The sequence below is a fragment of the Tiliqua scincoides genome, chromosome 8 (genome assembly GCF_035046505.1).
Source record: "Tiliqua scincoides isolate rTilSci1 chromosome 8, rTilSci1.hap2, whole genome shotgun sequence".
Taxonomy (NCBI): domain Eukaryota; kingdom Metazoa; phylum Chordata; class Lepidosauria; order Squamata; family Scincidae; genus Tiliqua; species Tiliqua scincoides.
Genome location: NC_089828.1, coordinates 10,026,176 through 10,049,630, shown reverse-complemented (window position 1 = coordinate 10,049,630; position 23,455 = coordinate 10,026,176). Strand labels below are relative to the sequence as shown.

Genomic DNA, 23,455 nt, shown 5'->3' with positions numbered 1-23,455 from the left:
AGATAAACGGGGCATAAATTTGAACCCATCAAATCAGATCAACATATATGGTGGCTGACCAAAATATAAAAATAAAAATGTGGACAGTGCATCTAAAGCATGGAGAAAAAGGCAAAGAGAAAATCTGTGCTGGATTAAAGGCAAGAAAATGTGTCACTGGACGAGTTGATGTCAAAGAAGAGCCAACCACTCCATAGCAGAAAACTCACTCAGTGCCTCTTGGCACTTAATTTGAGTGTTGAGAGTTAGCAGACAAAATAAAATATTTCTTTACCCAGTGTGTAACTAGTCTGTGGAACTCCATGCCACAGGATGTGGTGATGGCAGCTGGCCATCATTAAAGGGGCCAACAATAATTCCCCATTAAAAAGGGGATTGGACAGATTTCTGGAGGAAAAGTCCATCATAGGATACATAGGAGCTTAGTCCTAAAACTAGGACGTTGCATGTACCCATCAAACCATGATGGGTACATGCAACGTCCTAGTTTTAGGACTAAGCTCCCTCAGAATGCCAAGTGCAAGGGAGTGACAACCCGATGCTAGTATCTTGTGTGCTCCCTGAAGCATCTGGTGGGCCACTCTGAAATACAGGAAGCTGGACCAGATGGGCCTTTGGTCTGATCCAGCAGGGCTCTCTTTGAATGCTCTTTCGTTTTCCTGCTTTTGGGTAGATCTGTAAGAACCCCCTAGTTAACCAGCTTCTTAGGCCAGCTTTCAGAACTACGTAATCGCCTGTAGGAAGACGTAATGCTAAAGCCAAGGATGAATAAGAAAAAAATTGTGGGGAAATAAAAATGATCTGTGATTTTTTTAGCCATCAGGTTAAGTATTTAATGACAGTTAGCAAAAGGAAGGGCAACCTGTGCTCTCACTGATGCCTTGACACTGACAGTATGAATTCAAGATGGCATCCTACCTGCTACTTTGACTTCATTGGGCTTGCAGGCTCTGCAGGGCAAGATCTGGAATTCTTCAGCTTGGTACATAGAATAATCGGTGCTTGCCACAACAATCCTATCTCCAACCTTCCATGACCGCGCATTGTCTGCCAGTCTCAAGATGGTGCTGTTCACATTGGTGTCAACGGTTACCGTCAGTTTGGGTCTCACTGGAAACAAACACAAAATGAGCAAGGGGACTATTTTGACATGCTTCTTGCTACAGTTGGGTCACTTAACCTTACAGGCCATGTTTCGCATCAATGAAAGGCCGTGGTCGATCGGTCGGAAGGAAATATGAGACAGCTCTTTCAACCAAGTTGCCGAGACTGGTTTTTTGGTTTGTGAAGCTCAATGAGCAAAACAAAATAGGCCCCATTCATTATTTACTGGCAAGTGTATTTTTCCACTAACCCCTTAACTAAATTTAAGTGTAGCTTTTCAAGGCTGAGCTGCACCACACCCTCCGAGTCCCAGCATTTATGGTCACTTGGAACTGTTATTTACAGATGCTGCAAAGGCCGTCCTCAACATAATGACAGTTTTCCACACTAATCAACAGAATGGCCACCCTTTGCCTCTCCAAAGGCAAGGATCATACAGAATCACCAGTTTGCTTAAAGAAATTACTTCAAAGGGAAATTATTTCTATGGGGGGGGGGGGAGAGTATTGCTTCCCCAACATTGATGATATGAAATATTCACCAAAATAAATTATCTTTTCAAATATTTGAGGAATGGGAGAGATCTCACTTGGCAAGTCAGATATCTCAATGTGGCTGAGATTTCATGTGACCAATAAATCACTCCATTCTGCTCCAGTTCTTTTGTCTTGGGTCCAGCTACACATACACCAGAATAATCTGGTAGAATCCTGAGGAGGGAGAATGAACTATACCACTTCAGAATGCAGGTAAGGGATCCTATTTTTGAACATACCCTCTAGGTAAAAATACATGAAACTATAAGCAAGCAGAAAAATAGCTAATCAGGGATAAGATTATCTTACCTAGCCTTCTCCCTGCTGCGCTAGTTTTCTACTTGCGTAGAGTTTTTCAGACTGGTGAACCATTAAAATATGTGATCATTCATAAGTAGTAGTAGTACATCCTTCATCTCATTCTGTTGCATGTACAGATGAGACTGTCGCAACAGGAGTAGAACCTTTAAGGTCCAAATCCTAACCAACTTTCCAACACTGGCATAGTGGTGCCAATGGGACATGTGCTGCACCCTGCAGTTGGGTGGCACTCAAGGAGCCCCCCTCAAAGTAAGAGAATGTTTGTTCCTTTACCTCAGAGCTGCATTGCCCTTATGTCGATGCGGGAAAGTAGGTTAGGATTGTGGCCTAAGTTTCAAAGGGGTAGCCACTGTAACACCAGAGAGTCTTGTGACACCTTGAAGACAAAGAGCCCAATCCTGTCCAACTTTCGAGCTCTGATACAGCCATGCCAATGGGGTGTGCACTGCATCCTATAGTAGGGCGAACAGTCAAAGAAGTTTCCTCAAGGTAAGGGAACATTTGTTCCCTTAACTCAGGGCTGCATTGCGGCTGCATCTATGCTGGAAAGTTGATTAGGATTGGGCCCTCACACATTTGCTGAAGCACATATGAGCTTCCATGACCTATAGTCTACCTCATGAGAAGCAATCCTGCCTCAGGCATCAGGAAGAGGACTGGAGGCTGATAGGAGACTGGAGTGTGTCAGAACAGTAGTAAATTGCTGGGAAATGGGATAAGTGCATGTGGAGGAAGACAGGCTGCTGATCAGGAACTGAGGGGATTTGGTTGGGAGACACTGCAGAATTAAAAATATTTCAGACTCATGGAAAAAAGAAAAGAAAAGCCTTTCATTCCAGAGGTATTTATAACTCTGAGTTCCTATTTATTTTGTCTGAGGTAAAAGTCTGTTTCCTCCACAATAAGTGGATCAGTAGGAGAAATTCCAGAATAGATCCTGCTTCTCTCAATCATACTGTAGCCCCGGTTTTCAAAAGCAAGCAACATACCAGGTTTGCCACATAAGAAGCGGACTCTGTAGTTACGGCAGCCGTCACCAGTCTGTTCCGGGCCGCGGCAGAAAAACCTGTAATCATGGCCACTTTTGTAGAGAACCTCTGTGGTCAGTTTGGTTCCATCAAGTGTAACTGCCTGGAATGAGAATAGAGATGCAAATCAGGCAGCAGTCAAGCCTACAAAAAATAAGATCAGATGCTCAGTGACATTAAGAGGCAAAGAAACAGGTGTTTGGAAACTGCTGCACGCTGGGTCAGGCCATTAGTCTGTCTAGCTCACTACACTGGTCAGCAGTGGCTATCCAGGGTCTCTTTCCTGGCCGTACCAGAGGATACCAGGGATTGGAACCTTCTGCAAGCAAACCACCTGCTCTCCCATGGAGCTATTGTTCTTCCCCATGTTTGGGTGCATGGGGGTGTTTTGTTGGAACGCCTCCACCTCCAACACCCATCATGTGTCCCAGTTTATCCTTACTTATTTGATGCTAGCGTCACACTTGGAAAAAAGTACAAGTGCTGATAAACCAGGAATGAGCACACATCTCCAGATCTCTCTTTTGAGTAGAGCTGGTGTAGTGTTAGCGACGAACAGTGTAATTGTAAGATTCGGGAGTGCAGCCCTCTGCACTCTGCGGCCTAAAGTCTTACTCTAAGAAAGCCCAGGTTCAAATCACAGATGCCTTAGGGCAATTTGACCAATTCGGACCAATTGGGCGCCCATGCCCAGCAAGACACTGCACTGGGGCAGCGGGTGTAACGCCCACAGGAACAGCTGGTACCTCGCTCTGTAGCTATCTTTCCTGCATGAAATCTTCCATGCAGAGGCGTTGCAAGGAAACTGTGGCCAGCAGAGCATTGCCATTGGGGAACCCTCCCTCCATCCTGCCACCTGGGTCTGACTGGCTTGCAATTCCGCCCCCCCCCCCGAAGCAGTTGTAGGTGATGTTGCTGCTGGGTGCTTTGCCACTGCTGCTCATCTTGGTGAGTGGGGGGGGGGGACGGGACACAAAAATCTTTTGCATTGGGCTTTGCAGCTCCTATGGCCGACCCTGAACAGATGAGGTGCAAACCCAATAAACTCAATCCTATCCAACTTTCCAGTGCCGGTGCAGCCGCAATGCAGCCCCAAGGAAAGGGAACAAATATTCCCTTAACTGGAGAAGGCCTCTGTGGCTGCCCCCCTACCCCAGGATGGAGCTCATGCCCCATTGGCACAGCTGCGCCAGCACTGGAAAATTGGATAGGATTTGGCCCTTAGGTTGTATTTCTAAACACATTTATCTGGGTGCAAGTCCCACTGAACCTGGAGAGAGGTGCATATGATTTCGCTGTAAGTAACTTTAGGCAAATCTTGATCTTTCAGCCTAAGGCCCTTCCCCTTTCTAATCTATGAAAGAATAAGAATCAACTTTCTGTCTTTCAGAGCATGGGAATAATCTATAACTTCTGTAATCCTCTTCGGAGGAGGGGATGAGCCTCTGCTTTCCTTCCTACACAGATACAACATAATATTTAACTCAGCTGCTCCATGCGGAGATCTGTGTGCGTGGAGATCCCATTCAAAATGTTCTCCACCGCAAAATGGGAGGAGAACATGGCATGAATCAGGCATGGCTCTCAAAATGCTCCATTGGCAGGTGCCTCTATCATGCCAGTCGACACAGAACAGCAGCAAAACAGGAGTCTATTTCCATGGTGGAATGAGCTGTTTTCCTGTTGATGGATTCATTTTGGTTTCCCAGCTACCACCTTAATATAAAATTCTTGCAGCCGACAGATGCCAACAAGGAGGGAGAGAACCACAGAAGGACGCTGGTGTGAGGCTGGCAGGTGGTGGGGCTCTCATTTGGACCGTCATACCTGGATATCAATGGGGTGACTGCAGATTTCAGAGTGAGAAGCTCTGAAGTCTGAAAGTCTCTCTCCACCTTTGGCTTTGGCCTTTTCGGGCTTCTCAAACCATCCGGTCCATTCAACGTCTGAAAAAAGAAGGCAGTTGATGGAAGGAAAGGTCAGTTTGGACATAATAGCCTTAACCGATGCAGCAAGAATGTTCTTCACAGAAGTTGGTGCCAGAAGCTGTTAACAAGTCCCTTCCACAACAGCCCACTCCCTGGCTCTCGCTGTGGGTCTGTCAGCTGCTATTTGAGGCACTGTGAAGCGCACTGGGACAAGGGAGTGCAGAGTTATTAAAAGCTGCACAATTTGGATGAGCAGGATGAATACAGCATAGCAGACAAGCCCGAATCAAGATTAAACATTCTTAAGTCAATAGCATAATTACTGCTAAATGCATTTGTCTTACTTGAGGCACTGACCAAGTCACACCTCTCCTAAATCCCTTCACTGAACTCTTATCTTTTTCCAGACCCAGCACATGAGCCTTTTGCTTGCATGCAAAGCCCTCCGTGGCCTAAAACCTATGTTGTCCATTAAGTTTGGCACCACTTCACTTGAACAAAGTTTAAATATGTGTGATTGAAATAATCACATATGCTTTCTGCATTTACCCCTGTCTTTGTCTTCTTCTCTTCCTCTTTTTTTCTCCCCCTTATGTCAATATCTAGCTTGGTAGTTCCTTGGGGCAGGGACCTGACTTTTTACTCTCTGTAAAGCACCTTGTACATAGGCGGTGCTATATAAACAATTTGAATAAAAATACTTTGTGAAAGGCACTGTGGAGAAAGGTAGAGCAATTAAAATGACACAGTTACTTGCCCAACTTTAAAAGCAGGGACCTCCGAATTACGGCCTGGGTGTGCCAAGAAAATCATCTCACAGTGGTGGCAAAGCCTTAACGTTCCACCCCGCCAACTCCTATCTTCATGTCTGATCTGTGCAGAAATTTGCACCAGGCAGCCGTTTTTGCTGCTGATCTCCCCAGAGCGCTCTGCACCCCAGTTTCCCCGGGGGAAGCAGGTGCTTGACATAAATTTCTGCACAGGTCAGGTGCAAAAATGAGAGGCAGCAGGGCAGAATCGTAAGGATTCTTCACTGCTGCACCTGAGATCATTTTCTGAGCACATCAGATCCAGCCTGTGGGCTGGAATTTGGTGACCCATGCCTTAAAGCCATATAGCTAGGAGGCTGTAGTGGTTCAGGAGATAGACTTAGATCGAGAAGATCCAGGTTCAAATTCCTGCTCAGCCAAGAAGCTTCCTGGGTGACCTTGGGCCAGTCATCACCTCTCAGCCTCACCTACCACACAGGGTCATTGTGAGGACAAATGGAGGAAGGAACTATGTACACCAACCTGAGCTCCTTGGAGGAAGGGCAGTATGTAAATAAATAAATAAATGGTCTTCATGGGAAATAGCCATTCAGAGCAAAATGTAATTTATAAAAAAAATTTATTTAAACATCTTTCTCATTTTTCAAGCTAACGCCCCCCCCCCAAAAAAGGCTCACCTTGAATCCACTCGCTGGTTGAAGACACGTTAAAATGCTCTCCATTGTCTGCTTGAAAGAGTTTGAATACTTTGGCCACAGCAGAGCTTTTGTGTCCTGCAAAGAGAGAACAAATTACTAGCAAGCTTAAAAGTTGTTGACTGGTAATGGAGAGGCTGTCAACTATTCCACATTTTTGTGGAATTTGTCTCTCCGGAGGATTTGAAGGCAGATTTGGGAAGTACCTGCAACATTTCAAACACAAGTGCTAGATCTTGGCATGATTCTCCACATCCATTATGGGATGCTTGCTTCCCTGCTGAGAGGGAGAATCTGCCAAATATGCAGAAATGGATATAAACTTGGAAGGGGATTATCCCCCTCCCCATTTCTTATGTTCTGTTTACATAATCAGTATTGATTGATGTCCTTTTGCAAGCCCCGATTCCTTCTTAACAATATAGTTCATGACAAGGGCACACGAAGGACAAGCCTGATCTTATTTCTGCACAAGTGTGCAATTGTCAGGGAATCTCCAGGGAATCCAGCTATGTTCCCTCAAGGATGTGCTCCCAGTCTGATGCATTTTCTTAGCATTCAGAGTGCAATGTTGCACGGAAAAATGTTAAAGACCAACAACTCAAGTTTGACAGCTTAAATAAAGAAGGCAGCAAGAAGACAGAAGTCATGAGTTTTATAGCGGGCTACATGCAATAGCTTTGTGTGCATCCATGTAGGTGGGAGCTAATGCATTCCGTTTGCTTTGGGGAAACTGCCTTTGTAGAGCCTAGTACTGGTTGCCTGAGTATCAGGTAGCACACATGGAGAGGGGGGGGGTTAGAACTAGGACTCTGCCACATTTCTGACCCTGAACATGAACCCTTATTGTGCACTATTTATAGCAGAAAAAATGCTCCCATTGCCTGCCAAAGGAAGCTCCCCTCACCCACAAATAATGCTCAGTTGAGATCAGAACAACAGTGATGGCAAAATTCTGAAACCTCCGACCTCCCCCATTATGGTTTCCTCCAGTTGCACATGCCCCAAGTGCTATTTAAAAAGCAAAAGGCAAAAATCTTGAGCCATTTCACACACTCCCAACAAGTCCTGTTTGGTTCCAAATCTGCCTTCACCAGGAAATGAACCTGTGCAAATGAAATTCAGAATCCACGGTGGGTCCTGAAACAGATCCCCTGTAGATTCCGAAGGTCTACTGAATATGATGTTAAATATGTAGTTTGGCCATACAGCTTTAAAGGGAAAGCAGCAGACCTCAGAACTTGGATTTCAGAATCTGAGTGTACAATAAGAATATAAGAACAGCCCCACTGGATCAGGCCATAGGCCCATCTAGTCCAGCTTCCTGTATCTCACAGCGGCCCACCAAATGCCCCAGGGAGCACACCAGATAACAAGAGACCTCATCCTGGTGCCCTCCCTTGCACCTGGCATTCTGACATAGCCCATTTCAAAAATCAGGAGGTTGCGCATACACATCATGGCTTGTACGCCGTAATGGATTTTTCCTCCAGAAACTTGTCCAATCCCCTTTTAAAGGCGTCCAGGCCAGTTGCCATCACCACATCCTGTGGCAAGGAGTTCCACAGACCAACCACACACTGATTTAACCTTTTCACACACACACACACACACACACACACAGTATTTAACCTTTTCTTCCTGTGCCATGGTCCTGATGCTCTAAACTAGTGGTTCCCAAACTGTGAGTTGTAGCTCCCCAGGGAGCTGTGGAAACCAGCAAGGGGAGCCATGGAATCCTCACGAAAAACCCAACATCCTATAAAATTAGCCCTAACCAATGACCCAGAACGTCAAGGGAGCTGCCAGCTGAAAAAGTTTGGGAACCACTGCCCTAGACCTAGAGTCTCGTTTGTTTTCAAGCTGCCATTTCCTTATAACTACCTTGGTATTCAATGTGGTCTTCCACAGAAGAAGAAGGAGTTCCTTTTACTGTTATGAAGCTCCAGGGATGCCTGAGAAAACACAATAAGGACATTATTGTATAATTTTGCAGAAAGCTTGTGTCATCTTAAAAGATGCTCTGTCTTGTACTCTTCATTTCACAGCCATTCAAACAGGATGATTTATTTGCTGCCCCAACTTATAGAAAGAAAGCTAAGGCTATTTTTCTCCCACAAAAGACAAATTATACTCAAAAGCAAATCTTCTCCCTATCGTAATGCTGTTATTTTTTATTTCCAAACGTGACAAATGGAAAAACGTGACAAATGGCCATCACTGGCACAAACCTGGACTCTCTCTAAAGGTACAAAATCATCAAGCTTGGGAAGAAAATGTGTTATATTCAGTGGGATTCCTCTGAAGAAAGCTGTCATAAGGTCAGACCCATAAAGAGATGGCTTGTGGCAGGATAAGAATGTGTAGAAATGAGTTCTAAGAAACTGAAACTATTTTGACCTTTTTCTCCAGTCTACGGAACTTCAAAAGAATCCAGATTTGGCACGGATGTAATGAAATCCCTTTTACACAGACAATATATTAGTTGACTCTATTGTGGATTGCATTTTATTGATTAACTGGCAAAATGGTTTTTGTTTAAAGGGGCTCAGGTGAGTCTATGATGCCAAATCTCTTGGAATTCTGCAGGAATTCGGCTTATAGGCTGTAATCAACCCCTGGTGACTAATTCTCTTTTCTCAGGCCAGTGTTTGACAGATACTTGTAGAAGATCACTAACAACATTGGGAGAAGGACAGAAACGGAATGAAACAGGTGCAAGCATCAGGAACTCGAGGCTGTTTATATCAGTGGTCTTCGACCTTTTTTGTGCCACGATCCCAATAAATAAATAAATAAATAAAGCATGAGATTGGGGATCCCACTATTGATTCTGCACCCCCTCCCAGGACCCTCTCCACCCACTCCACCCACATTATTGCCAACTCCCCACCCCCATAATGCTCTCCCAGAACTGTTCACTGTATCCAAATATTCTTATAAGAGAGAGCAGAAAAAGTTATCATGAAGCCTGGCACTAGTGAAAGCTATTTGAGCGCAATTGCTAAGAACCTGAGCAGGACTGGGACACAATCTCCTGGTTCCTGAAGGGATACACCAGATGCCTCTTCCTTTACCTGGTGGTGCTCTGGTCCAGTGGTATTCAACCTTTTCATTCCGGCAAGTTGCCATGACCCCACAGCTGAGTCTTCGCGACCCCATTAGGGACCCAACGCCAAGGTTGAAGAACACTGGTTTATAACAAGGGAACTTATTCTGCTGTTGCTAGGTAGGTCAATTCATTTTGCGGCTGAGGCCATTGGCCATGAGTGCTTATATACACTTGCATAAATATAAAACATAGATACAGACTACAAAGGGGTCAGTTTTCAATATGCAGAGCATGCAGTTCCCACAAATGCAACCTTTTTGCTGTTTTTCTTCTTACAGATTGACCTATTATGTAAGACCTACATGTCTTGTAATTCCAAGTGATTTATCCCCATGTTGTTGTTGTTATTGTTATTGCTATTGCTAACAGTATTTATATACTGCTTTTCAACAAAAAGTTCACAAAGCGGTTTACAGAGAAAAATCAAATAACTAACGGCTCATGTTATTCCCCATCCTGGACTGATATATGGCTATTTAGATGCAGGAGCCCTGTTAGAGGGGGGAAAAGTCAGCAACCTTCCTTCTTCCTAAGGGCACCAGGCAATTATCCATTGACAGTAGATGCAGGATCAGCTTTTGAGAGATCATCTTTCCAAGCAACATTATTAAGTGAAGAACTCTGATCAGAATAAATGGCTTTTGCAAAGGGGAGGCGACCTTAAGGGCATATCAGTGGTAACCACAGCCCATAACCATGGTAGGGCAAACAGGTGTAGATGTCTATTGATAGGAACAAGCAGCAGGGGTGATGGAGAAAAGGGTTTAGTAATTTTGATTGACTAAGAAGGGAATTGATCATGCTACACTTGGGACTGCCTGCCTTCGAGTTGGTAGATGGGCTATTGCTAAACACACCATGTTTTTTGCAAGTGAGCTGTTGTCTTTGCTCAACAAGCAAAAGGTGTTTAAGCCTGCCCATGTCCAAAATACATAGTTGCAACCCTGTGCAACAAACTCAGTAGAAGCTACTCATGCAAGTGCCTAGAGAGTTCTGCCAGGGAGCCAGGTGCCTCTGGTGGAAATGTTTGCCATATGCCACACGGCAAAGGCATTTGGAAAGCTGAAGCTATGATCTCCATCCAAAAAGCAAAATAGAACAGGGTGGGTTGGTGGGAGAAGTGACTCAGGAAGCAGGCAGAGTTTTCATGTCTATTTGTTAAAATCAAAGTGAATTGAACAAAAGTTGCTTAAGAAAATCAAAGCAAACAACAACATCCTTTAAAAAGCATAAAAATAAACAACGCTGGCAGTAGGACCATAGAGTCTCACAGTTAATCAGACCACCAAGCAAGACTTGGAGTTGGGGAGGACCACGCAAGCGGAAATGTAGTTGGAAGAGAAGGGGAGCTCCATGGAGCTTCTCCCACAACAAAAGTGGCAACAAGCTAAGTAGGAGCACTCAGGTGCTGCCTTGCAAAAGGTTCTTACCCAAGAAGCAACCTCAGGCGCAATAGAAGCAATCTCAGAAAAAGGTTTAGTGTCATAAGTTAATGTCTAGGCCATAGTATTCGCCAAGGGCTACTTGAGAAGCAGTATGTCGCTCGTGTTACATTAAAGGTGTATTCTTATGCATGTTCACTCAGAAGTTCAATCTAGTTCAATGGTGCTTATTCCAGGGAAGCGTGCATTGGAGTGTGCTGCAGGACTGCAGTCCTTTGCATGGTTACCTGGGAATAGGCAGTGGAGTAGCTAGAGGGGGTGCAAAGCACTAAGTTTTGCAGGGAGCCTCACCGCAATGTGCAAGTGGCCCCCCTCCCCTTCGAAGCCATTCTGGGCAGGGAGAGCAAAATGGAGGCAAACAGAAAACTCTACTGCGGTGAGGCTCCCTGCAAAACCTAGTGCTTTGCCCCCCCTCTAGCTACACTACTGGGTGTAGGTCCTACTGAACACAGTGCGTCTTGCTTTCAAGTAAATGTTATATGCTAGCACTGTAATATACCTTTTCTATTTATTTGAAATCTATTTCCATCCCATTTTTATACATTTGTTCCACAATTTGTCCCACCCGAAGCGTTTATAATGACCCAGATCTTCAAATGAAACAGAACAATTTTCAAAGTTTAAATAATTGGCAGGAGAAGATAGCACTTTAGTAGATAAATATACAGTTGTTGTTGTCTTAAGGGGTATGGATACGAGCGGGTATCAGGACTGGCTCCTGAACATTTCAATGTACCACTGCATGTGATATGCTTTGGCCTATACGAATAAAGAGACATCTTTGCTGATGTGGCTGGACTCCCTGCAGTTCTCCCTTTCGGCAAGAGTCGACTGGTGGCGCACAGGTTGAATCCTTGCCTGGCATTCCACTGGTTGCCAGGTCAAGACCCATGAAGAGCAAAATCCCTGACGTTTGAGACTCCTAATAAAACACGGCTGGGCACAGTTACTGGCTCCCTCTCAAACTGCCTAATTAGCTGCCCAAAACTCCACATGGCAAGAAGGAAAACTTCTTAGTGTGGGAGACATTTGTCCTGCTGGGGGAAAAAAAAAGTGGAATTATTTAGGTACAGGCAGAATACAATAATGCCTCTGTGCTGGTAGCCCTGGCAGAGCAGTCTCTTACCTAAAACCGAGGTGGAGGAAATGCTTGCTGCCCAATTTGGTCATTGCTTTCCTGGCAGAATCGTCCAAGTTTTTGGATCCTTCATCATTCACCGCAACAGACAGGATCATGCCGTCATGCACGGCATTCAAATACCGGACCAGGCGGATGCTTTCGCTTTTGAGCTTGTAGGTGTCAAACCTAAAGAAAGAAACCAGAGAACCTGAGCAGCAGCAAGCAAAACTCACATCTCCATTTAAAGCAACAACTGGAAACAGAGGACAAGTTCTGTTTTTCTGCAGAAACCCATCACTGTTTTATCTGATATACAGAAAGCTGCCTCTGACTGAGTCAGAACACTGGTCTGTCTAGCTCAGTATTGTCTCCACTAACTGGCGGGGATTCTAAGAGTTCCAGACAGGAGTCTTCTCAGCTCTACCTGGAGATGCCAGGGTTGCGGCATGAGCAACATTTGTTTTTCCACTGGCTTCTTCTCCATGGCCCTTGTCCTGGGGGCTTTAGAAAATGTCACCATTTCCATTATATTTGCACATTTTTTTGTCTTGATGAATTCTGGGCCCCTCTACAACATGGTACTCAGAGGCATTGCTATGTGAGGGGGGGTGCAGGCCGACTGGGTGACACGCACGGGGGGGTGACACCACTACTAGTCAAAACTGTTAAAATATTGGTATTTTCAAATAATACCATCATGTTATATATTATTCAATGCATGATTTCATATGGAATGCAATGAAACAAACCGCGTTGAAGTATCTCTACTCTATCAAAAGTTATGGTCAAAAAAACCAGTGGGGGTGCAGCAATGGTGCATCACCACAATCACTGCAAGAGAGGAGGTCTTGCATGGGGGTGACATGCTGGCCTCCCACACAAGGTGATGCAAACCTTGAAGCTACTGGTGGTACTGCATTGACTTTTGAACACATTCATCCTACATGGGAACTGTCACAATCCTACACGTGTAATTTAGACTAAAACTAAGCTCCATGAACCACCAAAAGTATATAATAAACAGAGGCTGCTAATGCAATGCTTAGCAAATGCACACAGTATCTAAAACAGCTCAGGCAAAAGGCAATAAATGGAAGTTAGCTTTATGACCCTTCTGGAATTGTGCTGGCCTTCAAGAAGCTCTTCACAAGACTTCTAGATATGAATGTTAGAAGTCAGGTGAGTCCATCCGTGGGCTGGATTAAAGCATAATGCAAAACCATCGTTTGCTTAGCCAAACCACAGTGTGTTTTAATGTCTGACCTTGAGCTTACCCATAAACTGTGGTTTGTTTGGGCCTGAAAAACCCAGTCATTTGCATTAACTGCTGTTATGTCTGAATTCACAGACCACTGACAAATCACAGCTAAGGCCACTATGTTGCCTCAAGATAACCTGAAGGCAGGAAGTTGCCGTCTAATAAGTCAGCCCACTGGCCATCTAAGCTCAGTACTGTCTCCCTATTTCTGTCAGTAGCTTTCCAGGGTTTCAGACAGGGGTCTTTTATTCCCAGCCATACTAAGAGAAGCTCTCAGGGATTAAGCCTGGGACCTGCATGAAAAGCATGTGCTCTGCCCCAAACCTCATCCTATCCACGAGTTATCCTTCAACTGAAGAATCAGAGTCCTCAGCAGCTAGAAAACAAGCTGACAAGCAGCTCTGAACCCTGATTCTCCTCTCATACCCCTGGAAGCTCAAGACATGATGTGGGTTCTTCATATGGTTAGCACCAACTATGGTAGCCATTTTCAACCACTGTCATGGCACACTGGTGTACCATGAATGGTCTACAGGTAGGCATGGGAATTTTGGGCTCATTTATTAGTAGGGCCATTGGATATGAGCCCTCCATCATCAGCACATTGTGTCTTGTCAATAGTCAAAAAACAGATGGTGTGCTTTGACAATTTCAGTGCATAGTCAGTGTGTTATGAGATGAAAAAGTTTGAAACTTGGAGAACTAAGGTCTGGACCCAGCTGGGTTCAGAGTTCCTCTAGTCTATAGAGTGGGAATCACAGCCAAAAAGGCCCTTGAACTCATGAGCTGCTTCCATACCTCTAAATGTACATCTGCTAAATCTGCATGCAGTGATCTCCACACACATAAGATCAACCCACAGAATAATCAACACACAGGATTTGATTATTCCAATGACTCCAATGACTAACAGTTGAAGTTTCATCACATGTGATGGCCCTAGCAAGTCGATTAACAGTTAAGAGATTTGGACTCACCTATCAGAATGGGTAACTGCTCCTGTCTTTGGGTCAATGACATGGACAATAATACCACGATGTCCCCAGCTTCGCTCGAAGTAGTAGCCACCTTCTTGCATGCCGCCCGGATTCAGGGTTTTGTTTAGGAAAGTCCAGGATAGCTTTTTCTCACCATGGATTTCAAGGGTTCCTTTGTCGATGACCCCAATGTACTTTTGCCCAAAGTAGGTGTCTGGTTGGCTACCATCATTAGCTCTATGGAGTTAAAAATAAAGAAACCAGGTCATTTGGCCAGCTGCCTAGACAGGAAAAATAGCTGTCGGCTCCAGGTATCACATTGACTAAAACAAGCTTCAGGATTTCTAATGCAATTCTTTATTGCATTAGAATTACTCTGTTTATTGCATTGAAGAACTTGAGGTTTTTTGCAATGATTACTGCTCTTCTGCTCTCAGAAACAACAACCAAAGAGATACATTTAGGGCGCAATCCTAACCCCTTATGTCAGTGCTTTCCAGCACTGGCATAGCAGTGCCAATGGGACGTGTGCTGCATCCTGCAGTTGGGTGGCACTCACGGAGGCCTCCTCAAAGTAAGGGAATGTTTATTCCCTTACCTCAATGCTGCATTGCCCTTAGGTCAGTGCTGGAAAGCACTGACATAAGGGGTTAGGATTGCACCCTTAGGGATCTTACATAAGAACATAAGAACATAAGAACAGCCCCACTGGATCAGGCCATAGGCCCATCTAGTCCAGCTTCCTGTATCTCACAGCGGCCCACCAAATGCCCCAGGGAGCACACCAGATAACAAGAGACCTCGTCCTGGTGCTCTCCCCTACATCTGGCATTCTGACTTAACCCATTCCTAAAATCAGGAGGTTGCGCATACACATCATGGCTTGTACCCCATAATGGATTTTTCCTCCAGAAACTCGTCCAATCCCCTTTTAAAGGCGTCTAGGCTAGACGCCAGCACCACATCCTGTGGCAAGGAGTTCCACAGACTGACCACGCGCTGAGTAAAGAAATATTTTCTTTTGTCTGTCCTAACCCGCCCAACACTCAATCTTAGTGGATGTCCCCTGGTTCTGGTATTATGTGAGAGTGTAAAGAGCATCTCCCTATCCACTCTGTCCATCCCCTGCATAATTTTGTATGTCTCAATCATGTCCCCCCTCAAGCGTCTCTTTTCTAGGCTGAAGAGGCCCAAACGCCGTAGCCTTTCCTCATAAGGAAGGTGCCCCAGCCCCGTAATCAGCTTAGTCGCTCTCTTTTGCACCTTTTCCATTTCCACTATGTCTTTTTTGAGATGCGGCGACCAGAACTGGACACAATACTCCAGGTGTGGCCTTACCATCGATTTGTACAACGGCATTATAATATTAGCCGTTTTGTTCTCAATACCCTTCCTAATGATCCCAAGCATAGAATTGGCCTTCTTCACTGCCGCCGCACATTGGGTCGACACTTTCATCGACCTGTCCACCACCACCCCAAGATCTCTCTCCTGATCTGTCACAGACAGCTCAGAACCCATCAGCCTATATCTAAAGTTTTGATTTTTTGCCCCAATGTGCATGACTTTACACTTACTGACATTGAAGTGCATCTGCCATTTTGCTGCCCATTCTGCCAGTCTGGAGAGATCCTTCTGGAGCTCCTCACCATCACTTCTGGTCTTTACCACTCGGAAAAGTTTGGTGTCGTCTGCAAACTTAGCCACTTCACTGCTCAACCCTGTCTCCAGGTCATTTATGAAGAGGTTGAAAAGCACCGGTCCCAGGACAGATCCTTGGGGCACACCGCTTTTCACCTCTCTCCATTGTGAAAATTGCCCATTGACACCCACTCTCTGCTTCCTGGCCTCCAACCAGTTCTCAATCCACGAGAGGACCTGTCCTCTAATTCCCTGACTGTGGAGTTTTTTCAGTAGCCTTTGGTGAGGGACCGTGTCAAATCTTAATCTTGGTGAGGGATCTTAAGCTTTTATGATCACTGGTGGCTGGTTTTCAAGAACCCAGAGGTTCAATCTCAGGGGCTGGATCCTAAGTATATGTGCTAGTGTTGCAGAGATAGCCTTGTGAATATCTGTGGACTGAATATCTACCTCGGGCCATAGCTCCCACTCAAGTCCTTGGTTTAAATTCCAGTAATGGTCCCAGTAATGGTCAACAGGGATGTTGTCTTACATCCCAGTTTAGGAATCAGAGTTAAACCACAGTTCCCAGCTTTGCACGAGTTGAAAAGCCATGGCATGACATGTCTGCATCAGAACTAATGAACAGAAGAGGGAGTATGCAAGCTCAGCAAGCTTCAGACTGCATTCTGAACCCAAAGTAATTTTTTGTCTATAGTGACAGCATATCTTACATGCGCTCTTGTATACGCTCATAGACCCTTCCATAAGCTTCCCACTCTGCAATGGGTCTCCTTGAACTTGCACCATCTCTTAGTCCAAAGAGAGAAAGGGGCAGAGAGCCTGAAAGAACCCAAGGATCCAGTGCCACCCTTTTCCACCTTTCACTCACTGAATTTTTTTTTCTGTGCAGTTTTGCACTTGGACTTATTATTTGTGGTTGACAATATATTTACCCAGTAGTTCCCACACTTTTTAGAGGCTCTAGATGCTGCTGCCTGATTTATAAATGCCACGGGGTGTGGCTATAATGGTGATTGGGCAGAAGGGCTCTCCCCTCCCCAAATAGCAGCTTGTTTAACCCTTGATGCTCATAGCCTAATCTGCCGGGTCAGTTTTGAAAACCAAAAATTGGACCATGACCCACTGGTGAACATGGGACCCACAGTTTGAGAACTGCTGTGTTTCCCTGTGTCTTTATCTTTGGGGTGCTTTCTCTGTTCCGCCACTGTACTTCCAGAAACACCTTGGAATGTGAGCTCCCCCCCCCCAACGTACCCTGCCTTTGTGTCAATGGCCCTGTAGTTCTTTCCCTGTCAATGACACAAGATAGCCTGAGCTAGTATTCCACTGTCTTAAAAAACGTAATTTTGCAGGACTAATCCTCCAAATGATGGGATGAAGCCTGTTTAATTACATACCGTCCATATAAGATGATTGTCAGGTTGCTCCGGAAAGGACAGCTCTCACTCCCAATGTGCAGCTCTCCATTGTTTTCTACCAGAATATGTCGAGTGCGCAAAACCATTGGGTTTGTGTTGTCTTTAATCACTAGCTTTCCTAAAGGAAGAAAGGGTTTAGCTTGACTTAAAACTTTACCACATCATCCGAGTTCAGGGCATCACCTTCTGCAGTGTGGTCCAGGGCTTCCTGGCTCACCCATTTTTTTTTTTTTTTAAGGCAAATGAATAAATATACGTGTTTTTAAATGGCAAGAACTCTAATCTTGATTTTTTTTTCTTTCTGTTTTTACAATTCTTTCAAATTCTCTCTAAGGATTTACAAGGCGGTGTGTATTCCAAGCCTATGAGGCATGGAATCCGATTCCTAGCACAGGCGTTTAATCTCAATTTTTATTTTTTAAACCAAATGCAGTGGCATAGCTAGAGGGAGCTACAAAGCACTAAGTTTGGCAGGGAGCCTCGCCAAGCCATATGCTTCCGTCTTGCTCCCCCCTGCCCAGAATGGTTCTGAAGGGGAGGGGGGTGCTTGCAAGCTGTGGTGAGGTGCCCTGCAAAACTTAGCTGCACCACTAACTAATGTTCCTAGTCCTCAGCTGAAGTCTTCATGGACTGGTGCAATGAAAGCTTTTTTTCTCTTGCAAACTGTGTATTGGGGGGATACAGACCAAGACTGCCATTATAGGAGGCAGGCAGACTTAAAGTCCTCCTATCTACCTGTCCCAGAGTCCAATCCTATCCTCTCCCCCCCCCCCCCGGCAGATTGGCAGGCTTAAGAGGGGAAAGGAGATTTAAAACCCCTTACCCCTCTGTAAGTCTCCCACTCTGCAATGAGTCTCTTTGGACCTGCACCAGCTCTTGGTCCAAAGACAGGAAGTGTGCTCCACACTCCATGGGCAGCCATTTTGCTGCAGCGAAACTCTGTTCTGCCTTCATAATGTGCTACGGCCAGCAGCTCAGTCCGGCATAACATTGGGTTGCCAATCTGGATCACATCCCCTTCACCAAGCCATTTACAGAGGCATGCCAGGTCTAATGATGTAAATCACACCTAGTTTTGTTCTAAGTTTTAAAGCACTGGAATTTTCCAGTAAGTCACCACCAATAAATAGTTGGGTTCTTGGCAGATGTCTATGCATACTGCTCTTCTCATATATCCAACAATGGGTTTGTCCAATCCTTGCTGTTAGACAGGACAATAATATCCTTTACTAGCCCTCACCCACTCAGATCTATCTAGGCAATATGGACCAGAGAGTACACCCCCTACAGCAGGGTGATTAGGGCCCAATCCTATCCAATTTTCGAGCACTGATGCAGCCATGCCAACAGGGTGTGTTCCCCATCCTGCAGTGGGGAGGCAGTGACAGAGGCCTTCTCAAGGTAAGGGAACATTTGTTCCCTTACTTTGGGGCAGTATTGCAGCTGCATCAGCGCTGGAATGTTGGATAGGATAGGATAGCGCCCTTTGAGAGCAGAATTTCATATGGTTGTTACTCAGTCACTGTCTGCCTTTTTACAGCTCCCGGTGTCCTTGTCCTACCCAATCATTATCTGCAAGAGTGACTTACTAGATGGGCATTGAAAAAGGAAATTATAAAGCAACAGTCATCAAAACAAACATGTTGATTTGCTCCTGCAGTTTCTCTAGCCTGGACAACAAGAGAACTTAGCTTCACATGGCAGAACGGGTATCATCTAGCGAGTGCACCAAAACACCCACCCAGCTCCACTGTGCATCAGGATTTATGCAATAGTGAATTCAACATATTCTTACTCACCCTAGAAGGTTGTTGTAGGAATTACATCAGGGGTAATTCAGGCAAAGCACTCAGAAAACACTATACAGATGCTAAATATTATTGGTATTACAGAAAGCCCAGGACTTGAACCTGGGACCTCAGTGTATGCAAAGCATGTTAAGAACATAAGAAAAGCCTCGCTGGATCAGGCCAAAGGCCCATCTACTCCAGCAACCTGTTTCTCACAGTGGCCCACCAGATGCTTCAGGAAGCACACAAGACAATAAGATACCTGCATCCTGGTGCCACTCTCTCTGCAACAGATACAGACCCCTCCTGCAGAGACTTCCATCACTCTACTAAGCACCAAAGTACATGTTACATGAACACATTACTGGCCCCAACATGCTTCACTTTTGTTTGCACTGCAGGCAACCCCCAACCTGGACTTGGACCATGGTAGGGGCTTCAACCCATTGCCTCCCTCAGGCTCCTCACAGTTGCTATTTGGTGAACAAGAATGAAATCTCACTAAAGTGCAGTTTGGCCCATAGCAAAGGACTGTTCTTGCAGTGAGATACCTCCGTTGGTGATGATGATAGAGTGGACAGTTGCAGAGGAAGACAAGAGGAGCTTTTGTCCTCGGTTGATGACTACACGATTCTCTTCGTCATGCCCAGGGTTCCAGAGTTCCAGCTCCGGATCCAAGTCAGGACAGGAGGAGACTTCTCCTGCAGGCATACGAGAAGGAAGAAAGATGTCAGCATCATCAACCAGCTCTCAAAGGAAACAGGCAGAACCAATTTTACCAGTAGGTCAGAAGAACAATAAATTCAATAGCTGGCCTGGTGGCACCTTTTAATGGGGCCCAAAATATCCCTGAGGCGACGGTCTCACAGTACCTCATGACAGCATTGACCTGACCGGGCCCAAGTGTGAACATTTTAGTTTAACCAGTCAGCCAACTGCCACATCTGAAATAATAATCACATTCGGTCAGGGAGGGCAATCTATATGGATTCCTTTTGCTAGCAAATATTTTCCAGCATAGATCTTCAGGAAATACTTTGACTAAGAAAGACATATTGGATGCTGGCGGTTGTTTTTTCGGTGCGTGCATGCGTGGACACTGCTGGAAAGATAAACTGAGAATGCTAAACAAACTCTCCCCATCTGCATCGTGTTTCCTGTCAAATTCCAGAAAAGCTTAAATTCCCCCCCCCCCCCAAAAAAAAAATAACTCCAGGGCTGAAGACGACACTGGAAGTGGATCAATCGGCTCACTGGCCTGTGGTCTGTCAACAACCTCCTTTACTGGGCTTTTCACTAGAGTGGCCAAATGGAAATGAGGACACCATTCCCAGCTCTTTAATAGCAGTGAGGAAGAGGGCATTTCTATGGTTGTAGCAGTTTGTTATTTGGAGAAAGGTTGCACCTGCCAAAAACTCCTCACTGCACAAAATTGTTCAAAGATACACAAACCCTGAAACAGTGGAGATGGCAGCTGGTGCACCATTGGGTAAGAGACTCTCTAGTCCTCCACTCAGTTTGGTGGGCAGTTGGTTCAGAATACAATATACTATTAACTTATAAATTCTTACAGAATTTACTTCAACAAATTGCAATGATGGCCATGCCCTATTCCAGAGAGTGTTTAGTAGAAGGGCTCCAACAGGTCTCCCTAGATCAGCTATTTTCAGCTGGTCTGCAGCAATTGGTGTATCACCTAAAGTGTGCCATGGAAGTCTGGAGCCCGGTGGTTGAAAAACCACTGAAAAACTCTTCCGGGTTCTGCAGCTCTGTTTCTAGGGCAACTGCCTATTGTAATGAATTGTCTGTCCTGGCAGAGGAAGAGGGACAATTTTTTGCTATAGACAATTGTCCTAGGCCTAGAAACAGAGCCACAGAACCCAGAAGAGTCGGAAAAGCCAGAATTGACATCACAAGAGGTGAAGACCATAGAGAAGACCATAGAGGTCGGTGTGCCATCTGAAGTAAAATGTTGAAAATCACTGCCCTAGATTGACATCAGACCTCCTATCTCAACGTTCTCACTTTGTTTGGGGGTAGCATGAGAACCTCTCTCACCTCACTGTCTTGCTGATAGAAATTCTGCACTAGCCCCTCTGGGGAAAAAAAGACAGACAGGTGCCCTTATTTTACTTGTCCTTATTCTCCAGTTATTAAAAAGTCACCTAGCAGAGTTTTCCTGAATGGTGCCAAGGTCTTCTACATCTCGACTCACAAGAACATGTAGTGGTCCATTGTGACCAATTGTCTAGATTGCAGATAAAGTTACCTGTATCAGCCACCATCTGAACTCAATGTTGGCAATTCCTATTGAAGCATCCTCTGCATCTGTTTGTCCCCATGTGTGCTCTCCCCCCAACACGATACTCTTGGTAGTTCTACAAAACTTTAATGGGAGGCTTCTCTTCCAGGTCATGCCAGGCCCATGACCCACTCTGTTGGCCTCCATGGGCTTTGGAATGACCAGCAGAAGCAAGCAGCAGCTACATCCGGTTTGACCAGAAGTAGCTTCCAGTTGCTTCTGTGGGCCATTTTGAGGCCCTTGGAGGCCAATGGAGTGGGTTCCAGGCCCGGCGCAACCTGGATGAGGCACCTGGGGACTCCCATTAAGGATTTGCAGGGCTACCAGGAGCATTGCCAGTCAGAATGCCAGGTGCAAGGGAGGGCACCAGGATGCAGGTCTCTTGTTGTCTGGTGTGCTCCCTGGGGCATTTGGTGGGCCGCTGTGAGATACAGGAAGCTGGACTAGATGGGCCTATGGCCTGATCCAGTGGGGCTGTTCTTATGTTCTTAAACTACAATTCCCAGAATGCCTTGCAGGTCTTGTTGTCTGGTGTGCTCCCTGGGGCATTTGGTGGGCCGCTGTGGGATACAGGAAGCTGGACTAGATGGGCCTATGGCCTGATCCAGTGGGGCTGTTCTTATGTAATCTGTGCTTTGAGCACCCCTGCTCTTGCAGATGAAGAGAACCCTTGAGGGCAGGGTTGGTATGACTGGGAATGCTGCCCACTGCTGTGGCCCTTTGAATAAAAGAGCAGTGATGCTTACCGTGCTCCACTGCACAAGTTTTCCAAACTTGGAAGTGTGTGACTTCCCATTTTTAAATGGGCCGCACAAAGGAGCTCCATCATTCATGCGGTCCCTTAAGTAAAACCAGAGGTCTTGCACATCTGGGCACACAGTAAGGAAGTGGACCAATGGGGGTCACATCCACAGTGAGCTAGGGGGAGATGGAGGCAGGCTGAGGTACAGGGGATCCCAAGTCTGATGTCCCTTCACCTACCCCCACCATCTGCCACTGACACAAGCCGCATCAGGTCACCTCATGGCTGGGGCGACAGTGATCGAGGGTGGGTAGCCTATGGGGTCCCACAAGCCTAGAACTGGCATTGTGATGGCCAATACCTTACACAACTTTATAAATAAATTAGACTGATTCATGGAAGCCAGACAGACAACCTGGGCCTTGGGCTGATCCAGCAAGGTAATTATGTGAGAACGTAACTCTGAATACCAGAAGCTAAGCCCAACACCAAAGGACAGGATAGGTATTTCATCCCTTAGGTTCCATTTTTGGGGATTTCCTTGTGACATTTGGCTGCCCACTGAAGGAAGAGTGAATGCTGAGTGAGCGGGACCCATCAGCCGGATCAAGAGGAAGAATTAGAGATGACATGCCTCTTATATGCTATGATGATTAGGCGATAAAAATACTTTAGAGAATCCCTGACTTGGCCTCTACAAGGAGGCATTAAGATGTGTAAACAGATGGGACAACTTTAGTAGCTAGATGCAATCTAAGCAAATAATCCAAACATGAGCTGGGGAAAATATACCTAACCCAGACAGCTGACGGCCAGGCTATTTTGCAGTCAGAAACAAATCAAGAACCAATTATCTGCACCTCACCCCCACACATCTCCTTCTGTACCCATTTGCTTCCCATCACAGATGAAATTTCAGACCCAGCTATGAATTTCCTCATCCTGTACCGCTACCACCACCACCCCAGTCACTGTGCAGGGAAAAACGTGCAGGAAGCTTTTCTCTCCGTGATTTAAGTTAACCTGAGCAAATGCGCGGTTCAGATGGTAGCTTAAGAGCATCGCCTTGCTGAAAGCTGAACTGCCATTTTTGCAAATCAATGGAGACAAGCAGAAAGAAAAGAGACAGTGCATTTTGGGCAGCAATATCGGGAAGCTAAGGAAAAATAAACAGGTAAATGTGTTTATTGTCCCCATGAAAAGGAACGGTAGAGAGGGCACCAAAGAAAGAGAGAATATCACATAGCATTGGGGGGGGGAACCTTCCC

At 45.5% G+C, this 23,455-nt stretch overlaps 1 protein-coding gene across 2 annotated transcripts in view; it reads right to left on the bottom strand.

Annotated features, from left to right (window-relative positions):
- Positions 1 to 23,455, bottom strand: part of CEMIP (cell migration inducing hyaluronidase 1) — a 152,139-nt gene that overhangs the window by 45,558 nt on the left and 83,126 nt on the right. For both annotated transcript variants that reach the window (XM_066635509.1, XM_066635510.1), the window contains exons 3-11: positions 19,695 to 19,844; positions 17,333 to 17,471; positions 14,292 to 14,528; positions 12,063 to 12,242; positions 8,267 to 8,337; positions 6,365 to 6,460; positions 4,817 to 4,935; positions 2,951 to 3,092; positions 919 to 1,110 (exon numbers count right to left, since the gene is read on the bottom strand). In XM_066635509.1, the coding sequence (XP_066491606.1) occupies positions 919 to 1,110; positions 2,951 to 3,092; positions 4,817 to 4,935; positions 6,365 to 6,460; positions 8,267 to 8,337; positions 12,063 to 12,242; positions 14,292 to 14,528; positions 17,333 to 17,471; positions 19,695 to 19,844 (1,326 nt within the window). The remainder of the gene's footprint in view (positions 1 to 918; positions 1,111 to 2,950; positions 3,093 to 4,816; positions 4,936 to 6,364; positions 6,461 to 8,266; positions 8,338 to 12,062; positions 12,243 to 14,291; positions 14,529 to 17,332; positions 17,472 to 19,694; positions 19,845 to 23,455) is intronic.